Source organism: Pimephales promelas, chromosome 23 (assembly GCF_988280905.1).
Source record: "Pimephales promelas chromosome 23, fPimPro1.hap1.1, whole genome shotgun sequence".
Taxonomy (NCBI): domain Eukaryota; kingdom Metazoa; phylum Chordata; class Actinopteri; order Cypriniformes; family Leuciscidae; genus Pimephales; species Pimephales promelas.
In genome coordinates, this window is record NC_142791.1 from 1,675,769 (window position 1) to 1,702,500 (window position 26,732).

A 26,732-nucleotide genomic window follows, 5' to 3' on the forward strand; every position below is an offset into this window, starting at 1 on the left:
AAACACAAACTTTTATTTTGGATGCGATTAATCTCTGCACAGCCCTAGTGTTTAGTACATCTTAACCAGCAAGTTTTTGTCCTGCTATTTATATAAAAATTTTACTTAATGTTCTCGAATGCTGAAGGTTCATCATAAGAAATTACCTAAAAGTGCAGATTCTACAATTTATTATTATTATCAATATTGGATTTGGTCAATCTCAGTTCTTGTTTCATCAGAAAAAAAAATAGTTTTGCAATTACTCTCAAGTAATTTCTTCCTCCTTTGGTTGTATTGTCTGAACGTTTTCTCCATTCGACTGCTTCCAGTTGCTCTTATTATAGCACTGAAGCGCAGGGCGTCCTCGGGCATGCCTTCTATGTTTTGGATTGATGTTGGAGTCTCACGGAGACCCCGGTGGTTTACAGTAGGGAAGCGATTGGCTGAATGCAGCTGAAGCCAAACTCCGGCTCCTTCCAAATGTGTTGCAGCCGTCTGGGGAAGACCTTCCTGTTTCAACAGGACAGTGTCTCCTGCAGCCTGTCCCAGTGCCTGATGGGAAACCCTCGTAGAGTAGCGGAGGCAGTTCTAGCAGCATAGGGGGAGGGGGAAGTACAAAATAAAGCCCATTTGATGAGCAGATGCACGTGTAGTTTTGTACCTCTTTTGTTCTGAGCATAATGCATATGTTGGTGAGTTTAAAATGACGTTTTATTTAATGTATAATATGGCTAATGGTAACATTGTGTTCTCAATTCCCACCTGACAACGATCAGAGTTTTACTGAACACAAGACCTGATACTTTTTTTGTGGATAGTTACTTCCTTTAGAAATTCCAGATTTTAATTTCCAGATTTCCTGATGTCATTGCACACAAACATTATCGTGTTGATCAAAACATTATGCTATGAGAAAAATGAGGGGTTTGCAATGAATGCAAGAAGTGGAAAAGATATACGGCTAACATTTTACAATAAGGTTCATTTATTAAACATTAGTTAATGTATTAACTAACATGAACAATACATTTGTTACTGTTTTTGTTCATCTTTGTTAACGTTAGTTAATACAAATCTAGCAGTTCATTGTTTGTTCATGTTAGTTCACAGTGCATTAACTAATGTTAACAAGATTTTAATAAAGTATTAGTAAATGTTGAAATTAACATTAGCAAAGATTAACAAATGCTATAGAAGTATTGTTCATTCTTAGTTAATGTTAACTAATGAACCTTAACTAATGAACCAATCGACTAGAGTCTCTTATGCAGAAATACTGTAAAAACAGTGACGCTGTTATTGTACTTTTCAGCAGACATTACTCAAGCGGTTGTCACATGATCAGTCAGAAATCATTCTAATGTGCTGAATTGTTGTTCAAGAAACAATTCTTATTCATCTTAATTTTTTATGTTGAAAAAATTAGTTTTGCTTAATGTTTCTGTGAAAACCACGCTACGTTTGTTCAGGATCTTTGATGAATAGAATAGATGGTTCAAAAAGATCAGCATTTATTTAAAATAGACATGTTTTGTAATATTATAAAGGTCTTCACTGTCACTTTTGATCAATTCAATTTATCCTCGCTGAACTAATGTATTCATTTCTAATAAAAGTCTTACTGAGCCCGTACTTTTGAACGGTAATGTAGAAAATGAAATTAAAAGGTAATTTTTCAAAGATTTAAACAATAAAAAAAAACTAAACCTGTTTGTGGAGCCTTGATTTCGACATCTTAAGCATTGTAGTATCCTAAGGTGTAACGTGTTTTAATTATAATATTGTCACTGTGTTATTGTTCCCATCTCTCAGAAAGGGAAGCGCTGTTGTTAATACAATGTTTGTGGATGCTGCTGATGATGATGTCGTCATGTCCTTTTCTTCCTTTTGCAGCAAAAGATGTAAAGGTGGATCAGTGAGCAGCGACACTGAGCGACCTGTGCATCCACGCGAGCTCCCTGCCCTTCTTCAGCATGAATGGGGATATGCCTCATGTTCCTATCACCACTCTCGCTGGGATCGCAAGCCTCACCGACCGTAAGTCCTGCAAACTTTTTGCTAAATTAACTATATTACAAATCCAAAGCTTGCAGAACAAATTAATTATACACATTGTACCTTTTAAATATGCATTTAGAAATGTAATATAAATCATTTAATATTTATACCAAACTTGAAAGTATCTGATTTTAGGAGTGTTAGCAAAGATGTGAAGAGTGTTCGATTGATCATGTGACTTGGTGGCAACCATGAGCCAAAACCATCCTTCTGTAGAATAAACACATATTTTTGTCCTCCACTGAAATGAGTTTTTATCTCATGTGAGTTTACGTCATTGTAAAGACGATATGTGCATCGTTATAATATGAAAAAAGTATGAAAATTACTAGGTGTCAGTTGAGAAAGTAAGTATATACTGATGAATGCCCTCTTTTGATTGACTTTTGAAGATTTGGATTAAATGCCTGATCGTCATCATACCTTTCAAATCGATTGGACTTGATTTGTAAAGGCAATACATTTATTTGTGCCTGAATCGAAATGGAAATATTTCATGTCTCCTGTTGTGATAAGGAATGACTCATGTTTTTGTGTTTATTTCTTAGTGTTAAATCAGCTGCCTCTCCCCTCCCCTTTACCTGCCACCACCACTAAGAGCCTGCTTTACAATGGGAGGATCGCAGAGGAGGTCAGCTGTCTGCTTTCCCGGCGGGACGACACTCTCGTGTCCCAGCTGGCTCACAGCCTCAACCAGGTGTCCACTGAGCACATGTGGGTATCTCACCTGAGTTTATCTCGCATGACATGTTAAATATCTGTGTGTCTCATTCCATCTTTGTAATTCTGCATGCAGAGAGCTGAAGGACAACTTGGGCAGTGATGACCCGGAAGGAGATGTGCCTCTACTGCTACAGACGGTGCTGTCCAGGAACCCCAATATCTTCAGGGAGAAAAGTACGCCCACCCGATATGGGGTTCAGGGCGGTAAGGAGAAACTGCAGAAATAAAGCTGTTTAGTCTGGGCATGCTTTTACTCTGTGGCCTCTGTTTGAGCTCCCTGGATTAGAAATCCCATTTTCCTAGTTTCCAGACTCTAGTTAATGTTATTTAGTGGTAACATCAATTATAATTTTAGTCAATGCCTTTGAAATTGCCAATATGTAATCTTTTTTTACATTTTGGCTCTATGCATGCACTACCGTTTAAAAGTTTAGGGTCGGTAAGATTTTAAAAATGTTGTTATAAGAAGTCTCTCATCTCTAAATAAGGCTGGATTTATAAAAAGCGCAACTTTTGGCGCTCTAGCGGTCAATAAACCAAACTGCATGCTCCTTGCCGAAGAACATTGTAGCCGAAGTTATGTCTAGGACGAGTCACGCAGGTACTGAGCTACTCCGCAGTGGTACGACCCGCACCAGTCTAAAATAGTCTGAATATAAACACTTATTACTAGGGTACACCTATAATTATTATAGGTGTACTGTAGTGATTCAGGATTAGACAAAAGCACGGTTTGGAAATTGGATTCATGATGTATCCGGTTATTATATAAATTGTCCTTTTTGAACAGGAAAAAAGTTACGGACAACAGCTTTAATAAAAAAATTTAATAAAAATAGTCAATTTTTTTGTATTTTAATATATTTAAATTTTTTAATGTATTTTATTCATGTGATGGCAAAACAACATTTTTAGCAGCCATTCTTCAGTGTCACATGATCCTTCTGAAAATGGTGCTCAAGAAACATTTCATATTATTATAAATGTTGAAAAATTTTGCACCCTTATATTTTTGTGAAAAACGTGATCTTTTTTTTTTTTAGGATTCTTTAAATTACAAAAAAATCTTACTGACCCAAAACTTTTGAACTGTACTGTATTTTGTTTATTTAGTTTACATTTGAATCACAAAATGTCATTTTATTCTATTGCTGAACTAATTTGACTTGTTAGAGTTCTAGTCAGACAGCTTGCCAAATGAAGTCAACATTTTAAACCATGGTTTGCTGACTCTTTATTTTATGTTTCGAAGGTTTAATGCAACAGCCAATGATAGCACCGTACAAGATGCCTCCGAATTCCATGCATGGAAGTCCGGCGCCAAACTACCAGCAAACCACTATCACTCCAAGCCCTCCCAGGTACTGTTCCAGTTTCTTTTTTATTTGGGTTAAATAGTTAAATCTAAGTGATGTCATGTGTTTTTTAGGCCAAAAATTTTGGTCACAAAGAGCAAACATCTCCTCACTATCCGCTAGCTTACACACTGTAAAAAACGCGCAGGCTCCACAAACGGCAACAAAAACGAACTGGCCCAGTCTGGACCATGAAACATAACAAACAGTCAATCCAGCCAATAACAGACAAGAATGAATTTGGGGTGGGGGTCCAAAGTCCTTTTAGGCCGCCATCTTGGCAACGCTTCCGGGCTGCTATTTCGAACTTACAAGACCAGGCTCCTATCTAAATGAATGTGCAGAGAGTTAGAACCACACTTTCACTCGTCACCAGGACATAAAACCTGCTTGTATAGAAACAACAGTAAAATACTGTATGATAAAAATCGCTGAAAAGGTTTAATTACTTTGCCCCAAAATAAGGTTCAAAATGCCCTTTTCCCCACAGGTTATACTTTTACCACGCATGCGTAAGGGTTCTCGTCTCCGCTGTTGCAAACATCAAATATGCGCTTTCATCAGTGGAACCAGACGATAGGCTTAAATGTTTCCCGGCTTGACTGGTAAAAGCAGACGATTGGCTTTCCAGCGGGAGGGGCGGGGCATATGCATACAACCGCCATCTTTGGCGTTACAGGTTTTCCCTATATAGTAGGGCTGTCAAACGATTAATCGCATCCAAAATAAAAGTTTGGGTTTACACAATATATGTGGGTGCACTGTGTATAACTACTTTACATATGTATATAAATATACATGCATGCATTTAAGAAATAAAATATTATTTATATATTAAATATTTATACTTATACATAATATAAATCTATATACATTATATAAATGAAAATATTTCTTAAATATATACAAGCATGTGTGTGTATTTATATATCTAAAAAAATTATACACAGTGCACCCACATATGATATGTAAACAAAGACTTTTATTTTGGATGCGATTAATCGTTTGACAGCCCTACTATATAGTTGTACTGAGGGTTTAGGAAGAGGCATGTCTCCATATGAATTGTCTCTGAGGGAAATTAGTAGGGCTGCAACAACTAATCGATAAAATCGATTATAATCGATTATGAAAATCGTTGTCAACGAATGTCATTATCGATTAGTTGGTCTGATTACGTCACGGGGATTGTTTACATGCTACATGCGCTTCATGAGGCACACACGCAGTCTCTCTCCCTCGCCGGTCTGTGCGCAACAAGGACGGTTTGGAGCACATTATCTTCTGTCTCGCATGCGCACTCTTGATTCCGTGAGTTTGAACTAATTTGCGGGCATCAGGAAACCGCTATCAATATTCAGCATACACGAAAATCATTCACCTTTCGGCAAATTCGCCGTTTTGAAACCAAAATAGGTGACCTACGTTAATTGTGTATACTTTATGAAGCCATACTATAGTATAATGTGAGATAGAAATATATATTTAAGTCATTAAATTCAAGTTAACGTAAGCTTTTCCCTCCACTGCGGCTGTCAGTCATTCTCTATTCGGTGTTCAAACAGCGCGTCGCGTTACAACAGTTAACGTGATAACTCTTTCCAAGATGATTCAATGTTATTATTATAATTGATCCGTAGATAAAGGTCTATGGTTTCGTAATATAATGACTATATTGCTAGACTTTTATTGCTGTAACTTAATCACTTTCTACTGAGTGTCTGTTAGATCACAACACTAGAGTAGACTCGGCGCACTATAATTGTTCTTCACGTGCACAGTAGCCTAACTGAAATTTAAAACTGTTAAAAGAAAAGGCTTAATAAACTATTGCAAAGATACTGTATAATACACAGTCAATATGTCTTTCTCTTTCCTTGGCGCTTTTAACTTTAATGCGGCGGACACTGAAGAGCTGCGCGCCGCCCTGTGACTCCGTGTTGCTTCAAGCGCATCATTCAGCTCTCGCGATGCGCATAAGCACTTTGTGCAGCTCTTTCATGATCATGTCATAATACTTTTGCACAATGAAAGCTTATTAATACTATTATATCTACTAATATAATAGATAGGACAGAATAAGAAAGGCTATTAATTTAATAGCCTTTCTTATTCTGTCCTATCTATTATATTTTGCTTCCTCACTAAACAGCTGTGCATCTGATTTTTACGATGTTTTTCATGAATGTATAACAACAATACAAAGAGCAATGTGTAACGTTTTACCAGAGTTAGTGCTACACTTATTGTCTCTTATTTGTTCCCCACTAAGGAATGTTTTTTTCACTAAATGTTCAGATTTTATAAAATTATTGTGCACTTGTGATTTTTCTAGGCTAAGTTTTTCTGAGTTATCCACTAATCTAGTTTACAATAGCATTTTTGTCATAGGTTATGGTCATATATATATTTTTTTATTTGTTGTTTTTCTTTATAATGAAGTTGTCGGTATTAAGTAGATTGTTTAACACAAAAGTGTGTGGTTTTTAGGGTTTTACGGTTTTATTTAGTTATAATAAACAAAAAAATGAAATAATTTTTTTTATCCGATTAATCGATTAATCGAAAAAATAATCGTCCGATTAATCAATTATCAAAATAATCGTTAGTTGCAGCCCTAGAAATTAGCTTGAGGAGAGATGTCCTTGACAACGAAAGCGACTAACGTTAAAATTGTATATTTTTTATAATTTTGATATGGCCGACAGTATACACGACATTCCGATGAACAAATAACAGAATAGGGAAAACGAGAAGGAACATGCAAAGTCCCGAATTTACATCGGGAAAACGGTCAAAAGGGTTCATGACGGTTTCAGGAAGCACAGAAGGGATTTGACGGGACGGGATGAGGGAGGCTCTAGCTAGCCTACGCTTTGTTTGACAATACTTCGAACGTCAACAAGAAGTGATGTTAGAGCACCTTATAAAATATGGAAACTGGTTTAATTTCCACCTTACATACTGACCAGTTCCACTCTCACCCGACAGCCGATATGTTCAACCTCAGGCGGGTTCTGGTACCCGGTACATTCCCCAGCAGAACAGCCCAGTGCCCAGCCCATATGCACCTCAGAGCCCCGCAGGCTACATGCAGTACAGCCACCCACCCAGCTACCCTCAGCACCAACAGATCCAGCAAGGTGAGTCCACGCTCTCCTCTCTGATGAGAACCTCAAGAGGATTGTCATCATTTTCAGTGTCTGTAGTTTTAAAACACCTTAAGGCTCAAGGAAAAGTGGTTTTAATAAGATTTGCTAGTAGTGAGTCTTCTTTTATCCAATCCCTTTCTGAATGATACGGCTGAAAACCATCCCTGGCTGTTAAAAATTGTGAAAAATTAATGCATGTTATAGTCTTATTGTGAACGATTAATCAGTGGAGATTTTTCTAAATAGAAAATCAGTGATTGAGGTTTTCTTTTTGTGAGTTGCAGTGTCCGTATCCAGTCCAATAGTTCCTAGTAGCATGAGAAACATCCATGACAACAAGGTCTCTGGTCAAGTGTCGGGCAACTCCAACCACAATGCGAGGCATTGCTCCAACGACGAGTACATCAGCATCGTCCAGAGACTCGGAAATGAAGTGAGTGCTTTATAACCCTAAAAATATTTCCGTCTCCAAATTGTTCCCGGCATATTTTCATGTTGACAACTCGTGTTTTCACAGGAGAGTGACCCCGCTTTGAGAAATGCCTCCTTTTCTGTACGCTCCGTCTGCTCTCCTGCTGGAAGTGAAGGGACTCCGAAAGGTGGATTGCACCTCCATTTTTGTACATATACCATTTTTTTAACTCTTAGGCTTCTCCTTCCTTCCCATTGGTCTCTTTTCACATTGTACTTTGGGTACATTTGCGTCATCGTGTTTACTAGCGGCAGCTGTGTTCCACAGTAAGTAGGTAACAACTCCGGGTGAGATATTGCAATAATGTTATTTTAATTTTGAATGTACACACTTTAGACATACACTTGTGGATGTATAGCTAGGGATGCACCGAAATGAAAATTTTGTCCGATACCGATAATTCTTTATATTTGAAAGCCGATAACCGATATATCGGCCGATAAACTTAAATCCAAATTTTTATCTAATTTTGAGAGCCTGATTACAAAGTCTCACAATTAAATCCATGTCCATGTTATAGTGTTGTATAGCCAATATGACAGATTTGCACTGCACATTTTTTACTGAACCGTATTTTCATTTTTTGAAAAGATTTCAATCATATTTCAAGAAATTCAAAAACATAAACAGTGCTCAACAAGTGTCTCAGCTGAAGGGAATAATACATTATTTATCAGCTTTAATATATCGGCCACATTTTCTTACCAGGCCGATAACGATAACATTAAAAATGAACACATATCAGCCGATACCGATATGATGGCCGATATATATCGTGCATCCCGATGTATAGCATAAGTATGATAGTTGTCCCCAAAGAGAATATATTCAGAGACAAGCTGTGAGAAATGATACCATTGATTTAAGTAGTGATGTAAGGAAAAGCTGTGCCAATCGTTTTAGTTTAGAACAGCTGTTTTTTGAGCACTATTTGCGCTGGACACGGTTTAAGCTGGACTGTGACGTTATTTTCTTCTGGAGACATATTGTGTTGCATTATTTTCCTGTTATCCCTCTAAAGCTGCTTTGAAACAATCTGTATTGTAAAAAGTGCTATATAAGTAAATGTGACTTGACTATATTAGCTCCGTATGTTGGATCTGGTAGAGCATTTGGACCAGGAAACTGAAATGTGTGATGTCAGAATTAACAATTGGAAAGTGAGTGTGATAGGGCGTGCAAAGATGCAGAAATTGCACGAACCCTAAAAAAAAAAAAAAAAAAAAAAAAAATTTGTTTTACACCAAAACATTTACACTGAAGTTTTTCTTCATGTTGTTTTAATTTCAGTTGGATCTCGGCCGCCCTTGATTCTTCAGTCTCCTCCACCCTACACCTCTCCAAGAGATGCTGCTCCTGACCTCCTGTTGGACTCGCCTGAACGGAAAAAGAGGCAGAAAAAGTTAATGAAAGAGGAGGGAGGGAAAGGTGCCATGTATGACATTGTCAGCTCGCCCACTAAAGACTCAACAAAGCTAACGATAAAGCTGTCTCGAGTGAAGTCATCTGAGACGGAGCAGTCAGCTGAGCCGTTGTCGGCGCTAGAGCACGGCTCAGACGCTGAGAACGAGCTTTCGTGCAATAGCTTACCGTACCATCGGAACCCCCAGGAGCGGCTCTCTGCTGGCCAGTGTCTTTCGGGGGAGCAGTCGGCCTACCAGCAGGTTCCTGCATCACAGAACACTGGGGCACTTGCAGCCAAGCAACCCGGGGTCGTTAGTGGAACGCCCTACGACGAGGCAGAGCTGGACGCTCTTGCTGAGATCGAAAGGATTGAGAGGGAATCCGCTATAGAACGAGAACGCTGCTCTAAGGAAGTTCAAGATAAAGGTTCTTCTTATTTTCTCTTCATTACTTGACACGCATGTTTTTGATCAGCATTAATCTGCATGGAAGCTTTTATTAGTGGTGCTTTTAACAGTGTAACTATCATCGCTCAGAAACACAACTATTTGCAGCAAGTAAAACTTTAGGCCGCATGTCCACCAAAGCATTTTTTCCTGAGGCTAGCATATTTAATTCTTTTTTCAATTTCTCTCAATGGTCGTTTTTTTTTTTACGATCAACGAAACTTCGGGTAAAACGCAGCGCAAATCGAGCAGGAGCAAGATTAGTAACAAATACCCTTGTATGGTTGTCTTGTCTATATACAGTAAACATTAGTGCTGTCAAAATGAATGATTATTCCAAGTGATTACTCAAAAAATAACTCCTAGTCCTGATTGATACCTTCCTGGTATGTACTATGCTCAATTAATATAGCAGGGCTCTCAAGTTTTGAAGACAGGCAGCAGGAGTGACAGAAACACGTGAACAATTCCAGGATATGCTTTTTTTTCTTTGGTTGTTGTGTTAAATTGTACCCAGATACAATGGTGCTATTTTCTAAATGGCTATTGTGTAGCCCCTTTCTTTTCTTTTTTTGATTGGCTGATAAGTGGCAAAGCTTGATTGTAGAACTCCAGGACAGACACGCTTGATTTCTGCCGGTTCCATGTCACAGTTTTTTCGCGAGAAAAAAACAAAACACAGAAATGAGTTACTGTGACACTTGAGAGCTCTGATTTAGCTAATGGCAATAATATTGCAGGTGCGATGCACCGCGTACAAACCGAAATGGTAAATGTATACTTCTCAACCAACCACATCTGGATGGTGTGATTTTTCTGGATAGGTTTTTTTTTTTTTTACAATGACAAGCAAAAATGACAACAAGCCGAAGTGAAAGAGCTTTAACAAGGCTTTTATTTAAATGTAAGAAGTAGAAAGTAGCCTACAGATAATTGCGTGAAAATGTAAGGCGTAGAAGTAAAAAGCCGGCTGAAAAATCTCCTGAATGAAGTTAAAACCCATCATGTCACTGATGTATGTTTTACTAAATATTAGCACATCAAAAACTGTACATGGTAGTGCTCGTTGCCGCTGCGATCAGTGGCGAGGATACGGTGCTTTCTTGTGTGGCTCGCGCACACCACACTGTCTTCACTCGGACACGCGCTTCAATCCGTTGCGGATATTGTAGTATTGTATTGCTAAATCCCCCGACCACTATGTCGGTCTGAGACCTAGACAAGACCGAGAGGTCCAAGACCAAAGGCCGTGACAAGACCGAGACCACGTAAAAGTGGTCTTTAGACCGGTCTCTAGACATGCATCACTACTATTCAGTGCTTTTGCGCTCTCTGAGAGATGGTTATCTATGCGCACACAGCCTACATAGAAAAGCCACTTTAAAAACAGCCCACTAGTATCAAAAGTTCTTTTCCGTGGATTATATTGCTTTAACACCCAAAATTGTCTCAATTTCGGTCTTTGCAAGTATCCTCTAAACACAGTCCGTTGTACCCTTGCAAAAACCCTTAGCATAGAGTAAGAAAGTTTTACACTGGCAAACACAACTCAAATTTCTCTGCTTCTTATCTGTGTGATTGTAAATCTACAGATAAACCTCTAAAGAAGAGAAAGCAGGATTCAGGAGCTGCTGGGACCGCAGGAGTGGCACCTGGCGTGGGTGGTGTATGCAATGCTGGGAACAAATTGGTACCTCAAGAGGCTTGTGCTGCTAGCAATGGAGCCAGTCGGCCAGCCTTGATGGTCAGTATTGACCTGCAACAGGCAGGCAGGGTGGAAGGGCCTGTGGACTCTTGTCCTGTCCCTGCAACAGAGGCCCAGCGCTGGCCAGAGGAAAGCTCTGAATCCACCGGGGTCTTGAGGCTCAAAGTGAAGACAGAAGGAGAGGTGCAGAAGACACTAGACGGTCGGCCAGAGGTCATCAAGCAACGAGTGGAAACCACTCCACAGAAAACCGCTTCAGATGGACGACCAGAGACTCCTAAACACAAGCATGAGAACCGACGGGACATCTCAAACAAAGTGAGTTCGGAAAAGAGATCGGATCTCTCCAAGCACAGACATGACGGTAAACCTGACAAAGTGAGGCCTGAGGGAAAAGGTCACGAAACTTCCCGAAAACACGAAGGACGATTGGATTCAACTCGAGAGGGCAAAGAGGAAAGGCATAGAGATCGAGACTCGAGTGAAAGCTCTAAAGTCCGTCGATCAGACTCATCTAAGTCCAACCGGGTAGAGCACAACCGAGACCGGGATCAGGAGAAGGATCTGGACAAGGAGCAGGAAAAAGATGGGGACAAGGAGTGGGAGAAAGATCGAGACAAGGAGGTGGAAAAAGATCAGGTCAAGGTGCTGGAGAAAGATCGGGATAAGGATCGAGAGAAAGTGCGGAACAAGGTGCGGGAGAAAGATCGTAACAAGGAGCTGGAGAAAGATCGTAACAAGGAGCTGGAGAAAGATCGTAACAAGGAGCTGGAGAAAGATCGGACCAAGGAGCTGGAGAAAGATCGGACCAAGAATCTGGAGAAAGATCAGGACAAGGAGAGAGAAAAAGATCGGGACAAAGAGCGAGAAAAAGATGGGCAAAAAGAGCGAGAAAAAGATCAGGACAAGGAGCGAGAAAAAGATCAGGACAAGGAGCGAGAAAAAGTTCGGGACAAGGAGCGAGAAAAAGTTCGGGACAAGGTGCGGGTGAAAGATCGGGACAAGGTGCGGGAGAAAGATCGGGACAAGGTGCGGGAGAAAGATCGGGACAAGGTGCGGGAGAAAGATCGGGACAAGGTGCGGGAGAAAGATCGGGACAAGGTGCGGGAGAAAGGTCGGGACAAGGAACGTGTGAAAGATCGGGAACGGGAGAAAGATCAGGACAAGGAACTGGAGAAAGATCGGGACAAGGAACGGGAGAAAGATCGGGAAAGGGTTCGGGACCGGGATCAAGACCAAGAAAAGAAATCAACAGAGCACCGGGACAAACGTTCCCCTGAGCAGCGCTCGCGCCCTGACAGCCCTCGAGTGAAGCAAGAATCCCGTACGGGAGCAGAATCCAGAACAAAACCTGAGCGGTCGGGCCACAAAACTTCCAACAACAAAGATGAGAAGCGGAACGGCGACAACAAGAACCGACTCGACGGACACAAGCCTCCATCCTCAGACAGTAAAACCGCAGAATTTCCCAACTACCTACTGGGGGGCAAATCGGGTGCATTAAAGAATTTTGTCATTCCCAAGTTAAAACGGGACAAAGATGGTAATATCATGCAGGAAGTGCGAAGAGAGCTGTTTTCTGAGCCATGTGTGAAATTAGAAAAATTGGACCTGGTGGAGGACCTCAATAAGGGTGTTAAACCTGTTGTGGTTCTAAAGAAACTTTCCATTGACGAAGTCCAGAAGTTGATCAGTAATTCGCGCAGCTCTAAGTCAAGCAAGAGCAGGTCGTCTTATGGCAAATCATTCGGAGGTAAGTCCCTGTTTTCTTGCTTTTTCGTGAACGGAGAGTGTTTAGTTCATTGAACACAGATTTGACATTTGAAGTTTGAGTAGCCCTCTCTGTAGGGGCATTCGATGGTTTAATGTTGATAGAACTTCGTCATGTCCTGCCAGAAATGGATTCCCGTATGCCACTGTGTGAGAGGGTGAAAATGAATAAACGCAGACGCAGCGCCACTAATGAGAAGCCCAAGTATGCCGAAGTCAGCTCAGATGATGACAGCAGCTCTGTAGAACGTACGTAATTATGCTGAATCTAATGTAGTTTGCACAGAAATCAGGGTTTCATCATTATTGTTAGTACAACTGGATGCTGTTTGCACTTGATAAGAATCTAGGGTTAGTTCACCCAAAAATGAAAATTAAGTAATTAATTACTCACCCCCATGCTGTACCAACCCCGTAAGACCTTCGTTCATCTTCAGAACACAAATGAAGATATTTTTGATTAAATTTGAGAGCTGGATCACTACTCCATAGACTTCCTAAGGGACTGGCACTTGACGGACCATAAAGTCATTAAAGAAAATGTTTAAATATTCCATGTGCCTACAGCGGCTCAATTATACGTTTATCAAGCGACGAGAATACTTTTTGTGCGAAAAAAACATAAATAACGACTTTATTCGACTATTCCATTATGGGTCTTGAGACGAGAATTGAAGAGATTTCCAGAACGCATGCGCGAGAACTGAGATGAGGACGTTCTTCTTCGACTACTTCTTGTTACCGGCTGCTCACCGCTTAGGAGTATTACCGCCACCTACCGTATAAGATGACGTGCTGATATAGCTGGAAGCGCAAAACTTTGTTTACAAGCAGAGGAAGACGCGCGCTGTTTCAATTACCGTATTTTCCGCACTATGAGGCGCACTTAAAAGCCTTTAATCTTCTCAAATACGACAGTGCTGTGCGCCCTACAATCCGGAGCGCCTTATATATTGATCATCATTTTATACGGTAGGGGGCGCTAATACTCCTAATCGGTGAGCAGCCGGTAACAAGAAGTAGTCGAGGAAGAACGTCCTCATCTCAGTTCTCGCGCATGCGTTCTGGAAATCTCTTCAATTCTCGTCTCAAGACCCATAATGGAATAGTCAAATAAAGTCGTTATTTATGTTTTTTTTTCGCACAAAAAGTATTCTCGTCGCTTGATAAACTTATAATTGAGCCGCTGTAGGCACATGGAATATTTAAACATTTTCTTTAATGACTTTATGGTCCGTCAAGTGCCAGTCCCTTAGGAAGTCTATGGAGTAGTGATCCAGCTCTCAAATTTAATCAAAAATATCTTCATTTGTGTTCTGAAGATGAACGAAGGTCTTACGGGGTTGGTACAGCATGGGGGTGAGTAATTAATGACTTAATTTTCAATTTTTGGGTGAACTAACCCTTTAATGAATAATCAAAGCTGTCTCTGCATCAAAATCCTTATTTTTAAAGTGACTGTTTGTCTGGCTGTCAGCGATCGTTCTTCTGAATTATAATGTCTCCTTTGCTTAATTATTTAAGTCGAGAATTTCATAGATATTAGAGATTTATGTATTGTCTTCTTTCCTTGCTTTTAGTGGCCCCAAAGCGGTCAAAAAAGGACAGAGACAGAACGTGGGAATGTGAAGAAAAGGACCGGAGGGGTTCTGGAGACCACAGGCGGAGTGGCGGTCATCACGACAGCCGGAGAGGTTCAGGGAGTCGTTACAGAGAATGCAGCTCCGCAGACTCGGAAGAAGACTCACCCCCTCCCAGCCTGAGTGACCGTAAGTGACCAGATAGATGTGTCGCGTTAGCATTTGTTATGTTGGTAATGTTGGCAGTTTTGTTGCAAAAAAGTGTGGAAATCAAATAACCGATCTCTGAAATCACTCAAATCCAGTCGCCAGAAAGTTGAAGAGGGAAAAGCAGAAAAAGAGGAAATCCTACGAGCCCAAACTGACTCAGGACGGTATGTTTGCAGGTTGTAATAAGCAATGAGCGATCTAAGAGGATAAGATCTTTAGTAATCAACCTTGTGCTTCTCAGAAATGATGGACTCCTCCACATTTAAGAGATTTTCCACCAGTGTTGACAACATTCTTGAAAACCTTGAAGATGTGGACTTGACATCATTAGGTAAATGATCATTTTTAGACATCATTTTGACATGGAGAGCAATTGATTTAATGAACTTTTCTGCGACGGCAGATGATGACGAGATTCCTCAGGAACTGCTGCTCGGAAAACACCAGCTCACAGAGTTAAGCAGTGAATCAGCCAAAATAAAGGCCATGGGCATCATGCATAAGGTGGGTACTGGATTACCTCTCTCAACAAGAGAGACAGGAGACATAAATACCAAAGCACTAGCAGGTTTATGTGTACATCATCTTTTAATGTTTGCTTCTTCTATCCTCAGATACCATCTGATAAGATGGTGAAAGTCCAGAGTATTTTGGAAAAAAACATTCAGGATGGTGCGAAGCTCTCCACCCTCTTGAATCATGTGGGTATCATTGTAATTTCTATTGGCAAAATGGCTTTGCCGTCACATCTCGCTGACAGTTTCCCTGTCCTTGTGATTTCAGGGCAATGACAGGGACGACGAGGAGCGTTTGTGGCGTGACCTCATCATGGAACGTGTCACCAAATCTGCTGATGCTTGTCTAACGGCTCTTAACATCATGACCTCGGCACGAATGCCAAAGGCCGTTTACATTGAGGATGTTATTGAGAGGGTCGTGCAGTACACCAAGTTCCATCTACAGAACACATTGTACCCACAGTATGACCCCGTCTACAGGGTGAACCCTCATGGCGGTCAGTGAAGCACCTTCATACAGTGTCCTAACGGACAATATCCTTTCTATTCCATGCTAACTTCAGTTTTTGTCCTTATGGGCCATAAGTAGCGTACAACCAGACGTCTTGTCAGTTGCTTTGTTTAGTTTTTTATCCCGTCAAACTTTGTTGGCCCACCTACCGTAAAATTAATTGGCTACAATTTTATTGTATTGCTTTCATTGTGGACTGAAAAATTGCTTGATGCTGGAAAGGCAGACGTTTAGTGTATTTACCATCTAGGGATGTTATTTATACTAATTTCCGTATTTTCCGGCCTGAACTACACTCACCTAAAGGATTATTAGGAACACCTGTTAAATTTCTCATTAATGCAATAATCTAATCAACCAATCACATGGCAGTTGCTTCAATGCATTTAGGGGTGTGGTCCTGGTCAAGACAATCTCCTGAACTCCAAACTGAACGTCAGAATGGGAAAGAAAAGGACAGCCCTATAAAATAGCAATTATTGTTGTTATCATTGTTGTTTTTTGTCCATAGCTCCTTAGCTGATCACATGCCTTTCATCAGCACAACTTTCTAAATTCTAGTATATCCATTCTCGCTCTATTTCAGGTGGAACACTAAGCTCAAAAGCCAAGCGAGCAAAGAGCTCAACGCACAAGCAGAGAGTTACCATCATGCTCTACAACAAAGTTTGTGATGTTATCAGTAACCTGTCTGAACTCCTGGAGATTCAGTTGATGACTGACACGACCATCCTTCAGGTGAGAGTCTGATTCAGGACTTCTGGATAACATCCTCATGTTCTGACCCATTAGATATTTTGAAGACAAACATTTGAATTGAGCAGAGAAAGATGCATTTAGAATACAATTGCCGTGAATTTTCATTTCACCCATTTCAAAAATCAGCATTTCCATTAGCAAAATGATGAAATCCGCACTATCTCTCTCCATACAGATCTCGTCTCTGGGTATCACTCCATTCTTTGTTGAGAATGTGAGTGAACTGCAGCTTTGTGCCATTAAACTAGTGACGGCTGTAAGTACCAGTGCAGTTCAGAGTTCTTTAAGCTATGCTTTTCTGTTATGCTAACACTGTTATGTTGTACGGTTCCCAGGTCTTCTCTAGATACGAGAAGCACAGGCAGCTGATCCTGGAGGAGATCTTTACCTCACTCGCCAGACTGCCCACCAGCAAGAGGAACTTAAGAAATTTCAGGTATCTGCTGCTGTCCAGTCAGCCAGTTTTCAAGGCCATGTTTTGAGCGTGTGTATTGACTTTATTGTGTGTTCAGACTGAATAGCAGCGATGTGGATGGGGAGCCCATGTACATTCAGATGGTGACGGCGTTGGTTCTGCAGCTCATTCAGTGTGTGGTCCATCTGCCGTCTGATAAGGACTCGGATGATGATAATGACAGAAAAGTAAGAGTTATAGTTGATCTTCAGATGTGTTGTGGCTCTGTAGGGACATTTTGCTCTTGACTTAAGAACATGGCACTTTCTTTAATGGGGCCATATCATGAAAAAGTGGATTTTCGCTACTGTTTTGACTTACCCGGAGCTTCTACAGGCCATCCAAAACATTAGTGAAAGCTATGCTGCAAAAATTCAGAATATGTGACGGTTATGATGTCATACTATTAGTATATGACACATTTTTGGGTTCAGTAAAAACATTTGTTTTTTGAAAGAAGTCTCATACAGAAAAATCAGCAGAAAAAAATCAGTCATGTGAAATATTACTACAATTTGTGAAATATTATTTAAAATGTAGTCTCTTCAGTGTCGCATCATGATTCTTCAGAATTAAGCCTATGCTGATTTGCTACACAAGAAACATTATTTCTCATCAGTATTTTTTTGTCAAAGACATTTCTTTAAATAAAAAGTTCAAAAGAACTGCATTTAGAAGATTTTGTATCATTTTTGATCAATAATGCTGAATAAAAGCATTATTTTCTTTTAAAACAATCTCACCCCAAATATTGTAAACAATAATAGCAGAGGCCATTTACATAGTTAATGTTGTCTATAGACACTTAAAGAAATTAAAAAAAGATAAGGTGGCATAAAAAAGCTATATAGACTATATTTAATATTGACTGAGGTATTAAAGTTTTGTTTTGTTTTTTATAGGGATTTTTAATTTTTTTTATTTACTTTTTCTCATATAAAAATTACACTTCAATCAGATGTACCTCAGATACTGTAACAAGTATCCTCATATCAAAAAAACTTACACACACAACATACAAATATAGGCCCATACATACACCATACAGTCGTGTTTGCCGTACACCTATTCATTAGAAATAAAAAAACTTTTTTTTTTATTTTATTTTTTTTTATTTTTTTTTTTTTACAAAACATGTGCATGTTTCTGGTTTGTAATCTTGGCTAATAGCTACATGCTGAAATGACAATATGTGATTGTGAGCCTCTTTTTAAAGAAAGGTCTTTCCAAGAATGTTTCATGTTTGATATTTATACGTTTTAGGCATATTTTATACAGTTATTACATTTTATTTTTCAGGTTGATCAGGATGTACTGATCACAAATTCATATGAGACCGCAATGAGGACGGCACAAAACTTCCTCTCGGTTTTCCTCAAAAAGTAAGAAAATCCACCGACATTATTCCAGCAACACACCCGAGTCCCAAGTCATTTATATTTAAAAAATGTCCTTCTAGAATTAGTAAAGTATGTCTTTTTGTCTACCCACTGTGGCTTTAAGCGGAGTATTTCCAGTCTCTCAGGAAACACCTGGTTTACTCTCATCTGATGTTTTTTTAAGAATACTTGCCATCCTAGGACAAACAGGACCTGCATTTACTACGCAATTTTTTGTACTCCTGATTAAATTAATAAATTTTTATCTTTTTATTTAATTTTCTTCATAGGTTCTGTGTGGCATTTATGTATTTATTAAAAATATTATTGTGTATTTGTCAGGGACGAAACAGAATAACATTACTGCACAGTTTCACGTAGCAGATGCTCTGATAATAGCTACATAATATAATTTTTAAGGTTAAGATTGTTTAATTTGTATTATTTTAATTTAAGGTGTGGTAGTAAGCAAGGTGAGGACGACTACAGGCCACTCTTTGAGAACTTTGTTCAGGATCTACTGTCCACGGTGAATAAACCTGATTGGCCAGCTGCAGAGCTGCTGCTAAGCCTTCTGGGAAGACTGCTGGTGAGTTTCAGATTGACATTTCAGTGGTAGAACAGGCTTTGATGATTGCAGTTTGCCCCGTTACATCACTTGAAAACTCCTGCTTTCTCTTGGTAGGTTCACCAGTTCAGTAATAAGCAGACGGAAATGGCTCTGAGAGTGGCCTCTTTGGATTATTTGGGCACCGTGGCCGCACGTCTTCGCAAAGATGCTGTCACCAGCAAAATGGACCAGCGTTCCATCAACCGCATCCTCGGAGAGGTAAAAGGCAGAGCCCGCCCATCTGTGCATCACATGGACGAATCCCTCCTTGGTCTGAATGAAACTGATGTTGTTTTGTGTTTTACAGAGCTCAGGCGGTGATGAGATTCAGCAGTTGCAGAAGGCTTTGCTGGATTACCTGAACGAGAATGTAGAGACTGACCCGTCACTTTTGGTGAGAAAATTCAGACAATTTTGCAAAGCCCCAGGGCTCCAGACTAACTTTTCCACTGGTTGAACTGGTGCTACCAACTTTCTCAGCATTTTGATTTCACTTTTTTTTAGTAGGTTTTCTACTAATTCAAAGCTTAATGCTAAATCCTGAAGTATCCCTTTAATGTTGTTGTGATGTCTTCATCTGCATCAGTTTGCACGGAAGTTCTACATCGCACAGTGGTACAGGGATACCAGCACTGAGACAGAGAAAGCCATGAAATCACAGAGCCAGAGGGACGACGATTCGTCCGATGGACCGCACCACGCCAGAGATGTCGAGACCACTGGTGAGATCTTGCAGAAAGCCGAAGCACGCAAGAAGTTCCTCCGGTCTGTTATTAAGACCACGGCATCGAAATTCAGCTCACTGAGGTACAAACGACAAATGACAACAACTTTGTTAAAGAGGACCTATTATGCTTTTTTACATTTTTAACTTTCTTTAGTGTATGATGTTGCTGTTTGAGCATGAAAAAGGTCTGCAAAGTTTTACCGTTTTCGAATGTATTCAGCCGACTTTCTGATATTTAGAAGAATATCAGTAACCAGACAGTTTCTGGTCCCATTGACTTCCATAGTAGGAAAAAAATATACTATGGAAGTCAATGAGACCAGAAAGTGTCTGGTTACTGATTTTCTTCTAAATATCAGAAAATCGACTGAATGGATTTGAAAACGGTGAAAATCAACTGTTTAACTCTGGGGGAGTGGTAAAATGAGCTTATTTCCAAAAAAAAAAGTGGAGTATCCCTTTAATGAATCTATTTGAGATTGAATTAATTCTAGATGTTTTGCTGTAAATTGGGACTATTTCTCATTTTTCTCAGTTATTTTGCTTTATTTCCAGATTCAATCATAGGCTCGCTCTTGCGTACTAGAACACGTTCGCACATGCACACTCTTCGAACATGACGATTTAAAACTCTTAACAAACTTAAAGACGTAAATTACATTTGTATGTATTCTAAATAAAAGATATAGATTGTAGTGAATGTCAGCTAAGCTTACTTTTTTGGCTCAAAATAGGTTACTGCCAGACTGGGAAGAGAGGTGCTGCAACAATGCAAAATATATGAAAAATGTGTTGTTGTTGTTTTTTTTTACATTTAAGCATGAAAACCTATTTTAAAGGAGTAGTTCACTTTTAAAAAAACGTTTGCTGATAATTTACTCACCCCCGTGTCATCCAAGATATCCATGTCTTACTTTCTTCAGTCATAAAGAAATTAAGGTTTTTGATGAGAACATTCCAGGATTTTTCTCCATATAATGGACTTCAATGGGAACCAAACGGTTCAAGGTCCAAATGAGAGATTCAGTGCAGCTTTGAATGACACCAGACGACGAATAAGGGTCTCATCAAGCAAAATGATCGGCCATTTAAAAAATAAATAAGAAAATTTAAGTTTTATAAGTTGTTCTGTGGTGCGCGTTCGTGACTCTCCTGTTCGAACTCGTTCATCAAAATGAACAAATCTTTTTTTGAGTCATTTGGTTCATTGAATGAACGAAATGACTCAAAAAAAGATTTGTTCATTTTGAACTGAACTACTCCTTTAAGTAGACCCCCAAAACAAAAAAGACTTCGTATAAGGGCGTAAAATGACCTTTTTAAATAGTCGGTTAAAAAACTTGTTTGGAAGTGTTTTGAAACCTGCTTTGTGTTTTTCTGTAGAGTCAACTCTGATACTGTGGACTATGAGGACTCGTGTCTTATCGTGCGATATCTGGCCTCCATGAGGCCGTTTGCACAGAGCTTTGATATTTATCTCACACAGGTTAGAGGTCACCACATCTCTCAGTATTTCCCATTGTATTTGCATCTCAATAACACGTCTCCCCACGTCTTGCGTCTGTAGATCTTGAGAGTTCTTGGTGAAAGTGCCATAGCAGTGAGAACTAAAGCGATGAAGTGTCTTTCTGAAGTGGTTGCGGTGGATCCGAGCATTCTGGCGCGGGTGAGTGCATTTTTTTTTTTTTTTTTTACTCTTGGAAAAATCTAATGCTTTTTAATGTTCTCATGTGCATGTTTTGAATGCTCTCGTTTGCAGCCGGACATGCAGCGGGGGGTTCATGGCCGACTGATGGATAACTCCACCAGTGTGAGAGAGGCTGCGGTGGAGCTGCTGGGGCGCTTCGTACTGAGTCGACCTCAGCTAACCGAACAGTATTACGACATGTTGATCGAGCGCATCCTGGTTTGTGCTTTTTCTTTGCACATATTACTTCTGCATTGTAGCATTTTGCAGACAAAGTTTATTTTTTTTATAATGTGTTGGCAAGAATATTAATATTGTTTGACTTTACCCTAACAGATTTTCTTTAATAGCTAGTTTAACGTCTCTAGTAATAGTAGTAGTCAGCAGTCTCATATACTTTATTTTTTTTCCTTTAACCATTAATATTCATTTTTATTGTAGTATTTTCTTGTATACTTACAATATTGTTGTCAGATTCTGTATGTATGGCATCAATCTTAGAAACAGTATTCTTGAATTTTCCAAATGTTTTTTAACAACAGCTATTTATAAATAAATATTTCACATCTATTTATTCATTTATTTGGCAATAGTCATGAAATAAACCACTTCAAGATGATACAAGACCCCCCCCCCCCCCCGTCACTCTGTCTGGGTTTATATAGCGATAATTACTGTTTTATTTTTGTGAGTTTAATACATGTTATTTCCAGTTAGCAATGTAGGCTGACTTGTGTTGGCTAATGCGTTTTCTTCAGGACACTGGCATCAGTGTGAGGAAGAGGGTTATTAAAATCCTGCGAGACATCTGTCTGGAGCAGCCCACCTTCAACAAGATCACAGAGATGTGTGTAAAGATGATCAGGCGGGTCAATGATGAAGAAGGCATCAAGGTTTGGGATGTTTTCTCTTTTAAAGGTTATATTTTCTATACTTTTATACTTTTCTTAACTTTATATATATATATATATATATATATATATATATATACATACACATATATAATATGTATATTTATAATATGTACATATATAATATATCTATAACTTTTATATATATATATATATATATATATATATATATATATATATATACAGTATATATATATATATATATATATATATATACAGTATATATATATATATATATATATAACACAAATTATAGGAACCTAAATGCACTAAAATACAAATATGTAACCCCTACATTTTGATATTTTATATATTATATTATTATTTTTTTTTTTTATTATTGTACAGCCCTATTTTAACCGGTAAATTTAACAAGCGCAGTATCACACAAGTGCTGTTTCTTTTGTGTCCCAAAAAGCATGAGTGCAAATGTGATACTGCAATATGCAATATTGTTTGCTTTTGCTCAAAGTTTGCCAACGAAAATATGACATATAAAGCCAGGGTAGAGACAGTGGTGTTTCGCTTCTTAATGAGTCCGCATTTTGAACCAATGATTCAATTGCCCATTCATAGAATGAACCATTTACTTAATTCATGACTGAATCATCTGCTTGAAAGAATCGAATGAATGAATGACTCAATTACTTACTCATTTAGACGTTTAGCGCCACCTACTGCAAATTCATTTCCATAAAAAAAAAACACAAATAAAAAAACAGTTCACCCACAAATGGAAAATTCTGTAATTTACTCAACCTCATGACGGCTAAAAGTTTGTGTAATAAATTCTATGTTGCATCAAATAAAACATATTTTTTCTAAAGTTACTTTTTGTGATGTGATGTCTATTTGGTGCTTTTCCCATTTAACACAATAATGACTTTTGGGGGTGATAACCGGTACTGCCAAATTGGATGTGCACTAATTATTAACTAATTAAGGTTAAAAATTTTCAGACAGCCCTTTTATATACTTTATTTATTTACTTTTTCTGTCTCTTGTTCAGAAATTGGTGAATGAGACGTTTCAGAAGCTCTGGTTCACTCCTACACCTAATCATGATAAAGAGGCCATGACTCGCAAGATTCTCAACATCACAGACGTGGTAAGGATCTGCAGAGCGGGATAAAAACCGTCTGATCCCAAGATGTGTGCATTTAATACGTTAAGAGTAAGGTTACACGTCTCTCTGACAAGAATCTTTGTTTCTCAGGTCGCTGCCTGCAGGGATTCTGGTTACGATTGGTTCGAACAGCTGCTTCAGAATGTAAGTTGGAGGACAATTTAGATTTCTTCAATATATTTTGACTGTTTTGCTCAGTTGTTGGTTCATTTAGAGCTTCTCAGAGATCTGGAGTGCAGTGCAGCAAATTTAACATGATACCGTCTATCAAACTGTTGTAATGTGTCTTCACAGTTGCTGAAGTCAGAGGAGGACGCCTCATACAAACCGGCCAGGAAGGCTTGCGTTCAGCTGGTGGACAGTCTCGTGGACCATATTGTGAAATACGAGGAGTCACTTGCTGGTAAGACCTGTATAGAGTTATGAAGCGAAAGCTTTACCTTAGTTGACCTTTTGTTGAGTTGTTTTTCTTGTTTTGCAGACTGCGAGAACAAGGGGTTGACGTCCAATTGCCTAGTGGCTTGTATAACCACGCTGTACCTGTTTAGCAAGATCCGACCCCATCTGATGGTAAAACACGCCATGACCATGCAGCCGTACCTGACCACTAAGTGTAATGTGAGTGTGCTGTAGAGAAACTCATGCAATAAGAGTGGTGTTGTGTTGCCATCTAGAGGCCAGAGAGTGAAGGTGCTTATTGTGTCCCTACAGTCTCAGAGTGATTTTATGGTGATCTGTAATGTGGCTAAAATCTTGGAGCTCGTTGTTCCTCTGATGGATCATCCGAGTGAAAACTTTCTCACCACCATGGAAGAAGACCTGATGAAACTCATCATCAAATACGGCATGACGGTCAGTTGAAGTGAGAGCGTCGGCAGCTCTGATGTCCAGTGTTTTTGTACGGCGGCAGCTTCACGTCGCCATCTCATTTGTTTTCCCGCAGGTTGTCCAACACTGTGTGAGTTGTCTCGGCGCGGTCGTCAATAAGGTCACCCATAACTTCAAGTTTGTGTGGTCTTGTTTCAACCGATACTATGGTGAGTACATATCAAAACCTATCGGGATCCTTTTGCTCTTCTCTGACCCTGAGTGTTAATCACTCCAAAAATCATCATCTTCCATGTGAAGGAGCACTAAACAAGCTGAAGTTGCAGCATCAGGATGACTCGAACAGCAGCGTACTGGCCTCTAATAAACCCGCTTTGCTGCGTTCGCTCTTCACTGTGGGCGCCCTGTGCCGACACTTCGACTTCGACCAAGAGGAGTTCAAAGGCAGTAATAAGGTTAGATCCTCAGTCACGGCACACGATTTCTGGATTATACAAGTCTTTAGAAATATTTTTATGCATTAAAAAAACTAGGCAAGTTTTAATTATTTATTTATTACTTTGTTTTTGTTTTTTAGATCAAGGAATGCTTTAGTTAATCATTTCAAGAGTTTTCTTAATTACAAAATCTATTTAAAAGTTATGAATTCCCAAAATCAAAACACATTGCTGTTAATGTGAATAAGTTGATAAATGTACATGTTTATATACATAATTTCTGCTTCTAATGCTGATTTAAGTCATTTTAAAAAAACTATAACAAGTACTGTATTACAGAAATGAGAATCTAATAAGTAACACAATTGACAGTAATGAGAATCATTAAAAAAAAAAATAGTATTAAAAAACATCCAGACACATTGTGGTAATGATAATTTTGGCTAAAATGTGCTTAAAGGAGTTGTTCACTTTAAAAAAAAACTTTTGCCGATAATTTACTCACCCCCATGTCATCCAAGATATCCATGTCTTTCTTTCTTCTTCTTTTGATGAAAACATTCCAGGATTTTCTCCATATAATGGACTTCATTGGGTACCAAACAGTGCAGCTTCAAAGGGCTTTAAACGACACCAGACGATGAATAAGGGTCTTATCTAGGACCCTTCGAGTCATGACTCGAAAAAAGATCATTTGATCATTTTCAAAAAAAAGATCATTTTCATTTGATTCATTTTGATGAACGAGTTCGAACAGGAGAGTCACAAACGCTCATCACAGATCAGAGCAAGGCGAGCATTTGTGCTTATAAAACTTAAACTGTTTTATTTATTTGTGAAATGACCGCTCGTTTCGCTTGATAAGACCCTTATTCATCGTCTGGTGTCGTTTAAAGCCCTTTGAAGCTGCACTGAAACTCTCATTTGGACCGTGAACCGTTTGGTTCCCATTGAAGTCCATTATATGGAGAAAAATCCTGGAATGTTTTCATCAAAAACCTTAATTTCTTTTCGACTGAAGAAAGAAAGACATGGACATCTTGGATGACACGGGGGTGAGTAAATTATCAGCAAAAGTTTTTACTCCATGACATCGAATTTCTATCAAATGTAACCTGGACATGTTTTCATGAGATTCACTCCTTTACCTTTATGGTTAATGATCTTCCTCTCTTTTAGGTGGTCATAAAGGACAAAGTGCTGGAACTGCTGCTGTATTTCACTAAGAACGATGACGAGGAGGTGCAGACCAAGGCCATCATTGGTCTAGGTAAGTATTTGCTCTCCATGATCAATGAATTTCCTGTTTTTACTTTAGTCTGCTCTCATGGTCAACATAACGAATCTTTTGGTTCTCCAGGGTTCCTGTTCATCCAGCACCCAGACCTAATGTTTGCTTTGGAAGTGAAAAACCTCTATAACGTCCTCCTGGCTGACAGGAAAACGTCTGTAAATCTGAAGATCCAGGTGCTGAAGAACCTGCAGACCTACTTGCAGGAGGAGGACTCGCGCATGCAGGAAGCCGACAGGGAGTGTGAGTGTCGTTTATAAAGACCAGTCTTGTCTGTGTTTAATTCAGCTTGGTAGTAGCTATCCCATTAGCCTTTTCCATTCTCATTCTATGTCTTTGGATTGTAGGGAAGAAGCTGTCCAAGCAGGAAGACCTGAAGGAGATGGGTGACATCTCTTCTGGCATGAGCAGTTCAATCATGCAGCTCTACCTCAAGCAGGTGCTGGAGAGCTTTTTCCACACGCAATCCAGCGTGCGGCACTTTGCCCTCAATGTAATCGCCCTGACGCTCAACCAAGGCCTCATTCATCCCGTACAGGTGCGTATCCACTGCTCAAACTCTCCCAAAACCAGTGTCTTAGTGTCTTTAGTTTGATATCCTTGTTTCCTTTTCCTCCATCAGTGCGTTCCATATCTT

At 39.3% G+C, this 26,732-nt stretch overlaps 1 protein-coding gene across 2 annotated transcripts in view; it reads left to right on the forward strand.

Moving 5' to 3' along the window:
- nipblb (NIPBL cohesin loading factor b) overlaps positions 1–26,732 on the forward strand; it is a 35,667-nt gene that overhangs the window by 3,289 nt on the left and 5,646 nt on the right. Inside the window, exons 2-41 of one of the 2 annotated variants that reach the window (XM_039676138.2) lie at positions 1,876–2,019; positions 2,589–2,754; positions 2,837–2,967; positions 4,016–4,124; positions 7,110–7,261; positions 7,555–7,703; positions 7,788–7,869; positions 9,033–9,572; positions 11,185–13,050; positions 13,194–13,316; positions 14,648–14,836; positions 14,953–15,021; positions 15,099–15,188; positions 15,261–15,361; positions 15,472–15,558; positions 15,641–15,872; positions 16,473–16,624; positions 16,821–16,901; positions 16,981–17,081; positions 17,158–17,287; positions 18,399–18,481; positions 18,935–19,067; positions 19,164–19,307; positions 19,396–19,482; positions 19,675–19,895; positions 21,199–21,301; positions 21,383–21,481; positions 21,575–21,721; positions 22,261–22,395; positions 23,423–23,521; positions 23,630–23,683; positions 23,834–23,942; positions 24,021–24,157; positions 24,251–24,391; positions 24,483–24,576; positions 24,668–24,822; positions 25,984–26,074; positions 26,165–26,338; positions 26,443–26,633; positions 26,718–26,732. The exon at positions 26,718–26,732 is cut by the window's right edge and continues 93 nt beyond it. In XM_039676138.2, coding sequence (XP_039532072.2) covers positions 1,956–2,019; positions 2,589–2,754; positions 2,837–2,967; positions 4,016–4,124; positions 7,110–7,261; positions 7,555–7,703; positions 7,788–7,869; positions 9,033–9,572; positions 11,185–13,050; positions 13,194–13,316; positions 14,648–14,836; positions 14,953–15,021; positions 15,099–15,188; positions 15,261–15,361; positions 15,472–15,558; positions 15,641–15,872; positions 16,473–16,624; positions 16,821–16,901; positions 16,981–17,081; positions 17,158–17,287; positions 18,399–18,481; positions 18,935–19,067; positions 19,164–19,307; positions 19,396–19,482; positions 19,675–19,895; positions 21,199–21,301; positions 21,383–21,481; positions 21,575–21,721; positions 22,261–22,395; positions 23,423–23,521; positions 23,630–23,683; positions 23,834–23,942; positions 24,021–24,157; positions 24,251–24,391; positions 24,483–24,576; positions 24,668–24,822; positions 25,984–26,074; positions 26,165–26,338; positions 26,443–26,633; positions 26,718–26,732 — 7,026 coding nt within the window. In that variant the 5' untranslated portion in view covers positions 1,876–1,955. The remainder of the gene's footprint in view (positions 1–1,875; positions 2,020–2,588; positions 2,755–2,836; positions 2,968–4,015; positions 4,125–7,109; positions 7,262–7,554; positions 7,704–7,787; positions 7,870–9,032; positions 9,573–11,184; positions 13,051–13,193; positions 13,317–14,647; positions 14,837–14,952; positions 15,022–15,098; positions 15,189–15,260; positions 15,362–15,471; positions 15,559–15,640; positions 15,873–16,472; positions 16,625–16,820; positions 16,902–16,980; positions 17,082–17,157; positions 17,288–18,398; positions 18,482–18,934; positions 19,068–19,163; positions 19,308–19,395; positions 19,483–19,674; positions 19,896–21,198; positions 21,302–21,382; positions 21,482–21,574; positions 21,722–22,260; positions 22,396–23,422; positions 23,522–23,629; positions 23,684–23,833; positions 23,943–24,020; positions 24,158–24,250; positions 24,392–24,482; positions 24,577–24,667; positions 24,823–25,983; positions 26,075–26,164; positions 26,339–26,442; positions 26,634–26,717) is intronic. The other variant, XM_039676139.2, reaches the window with a different exon arrangement.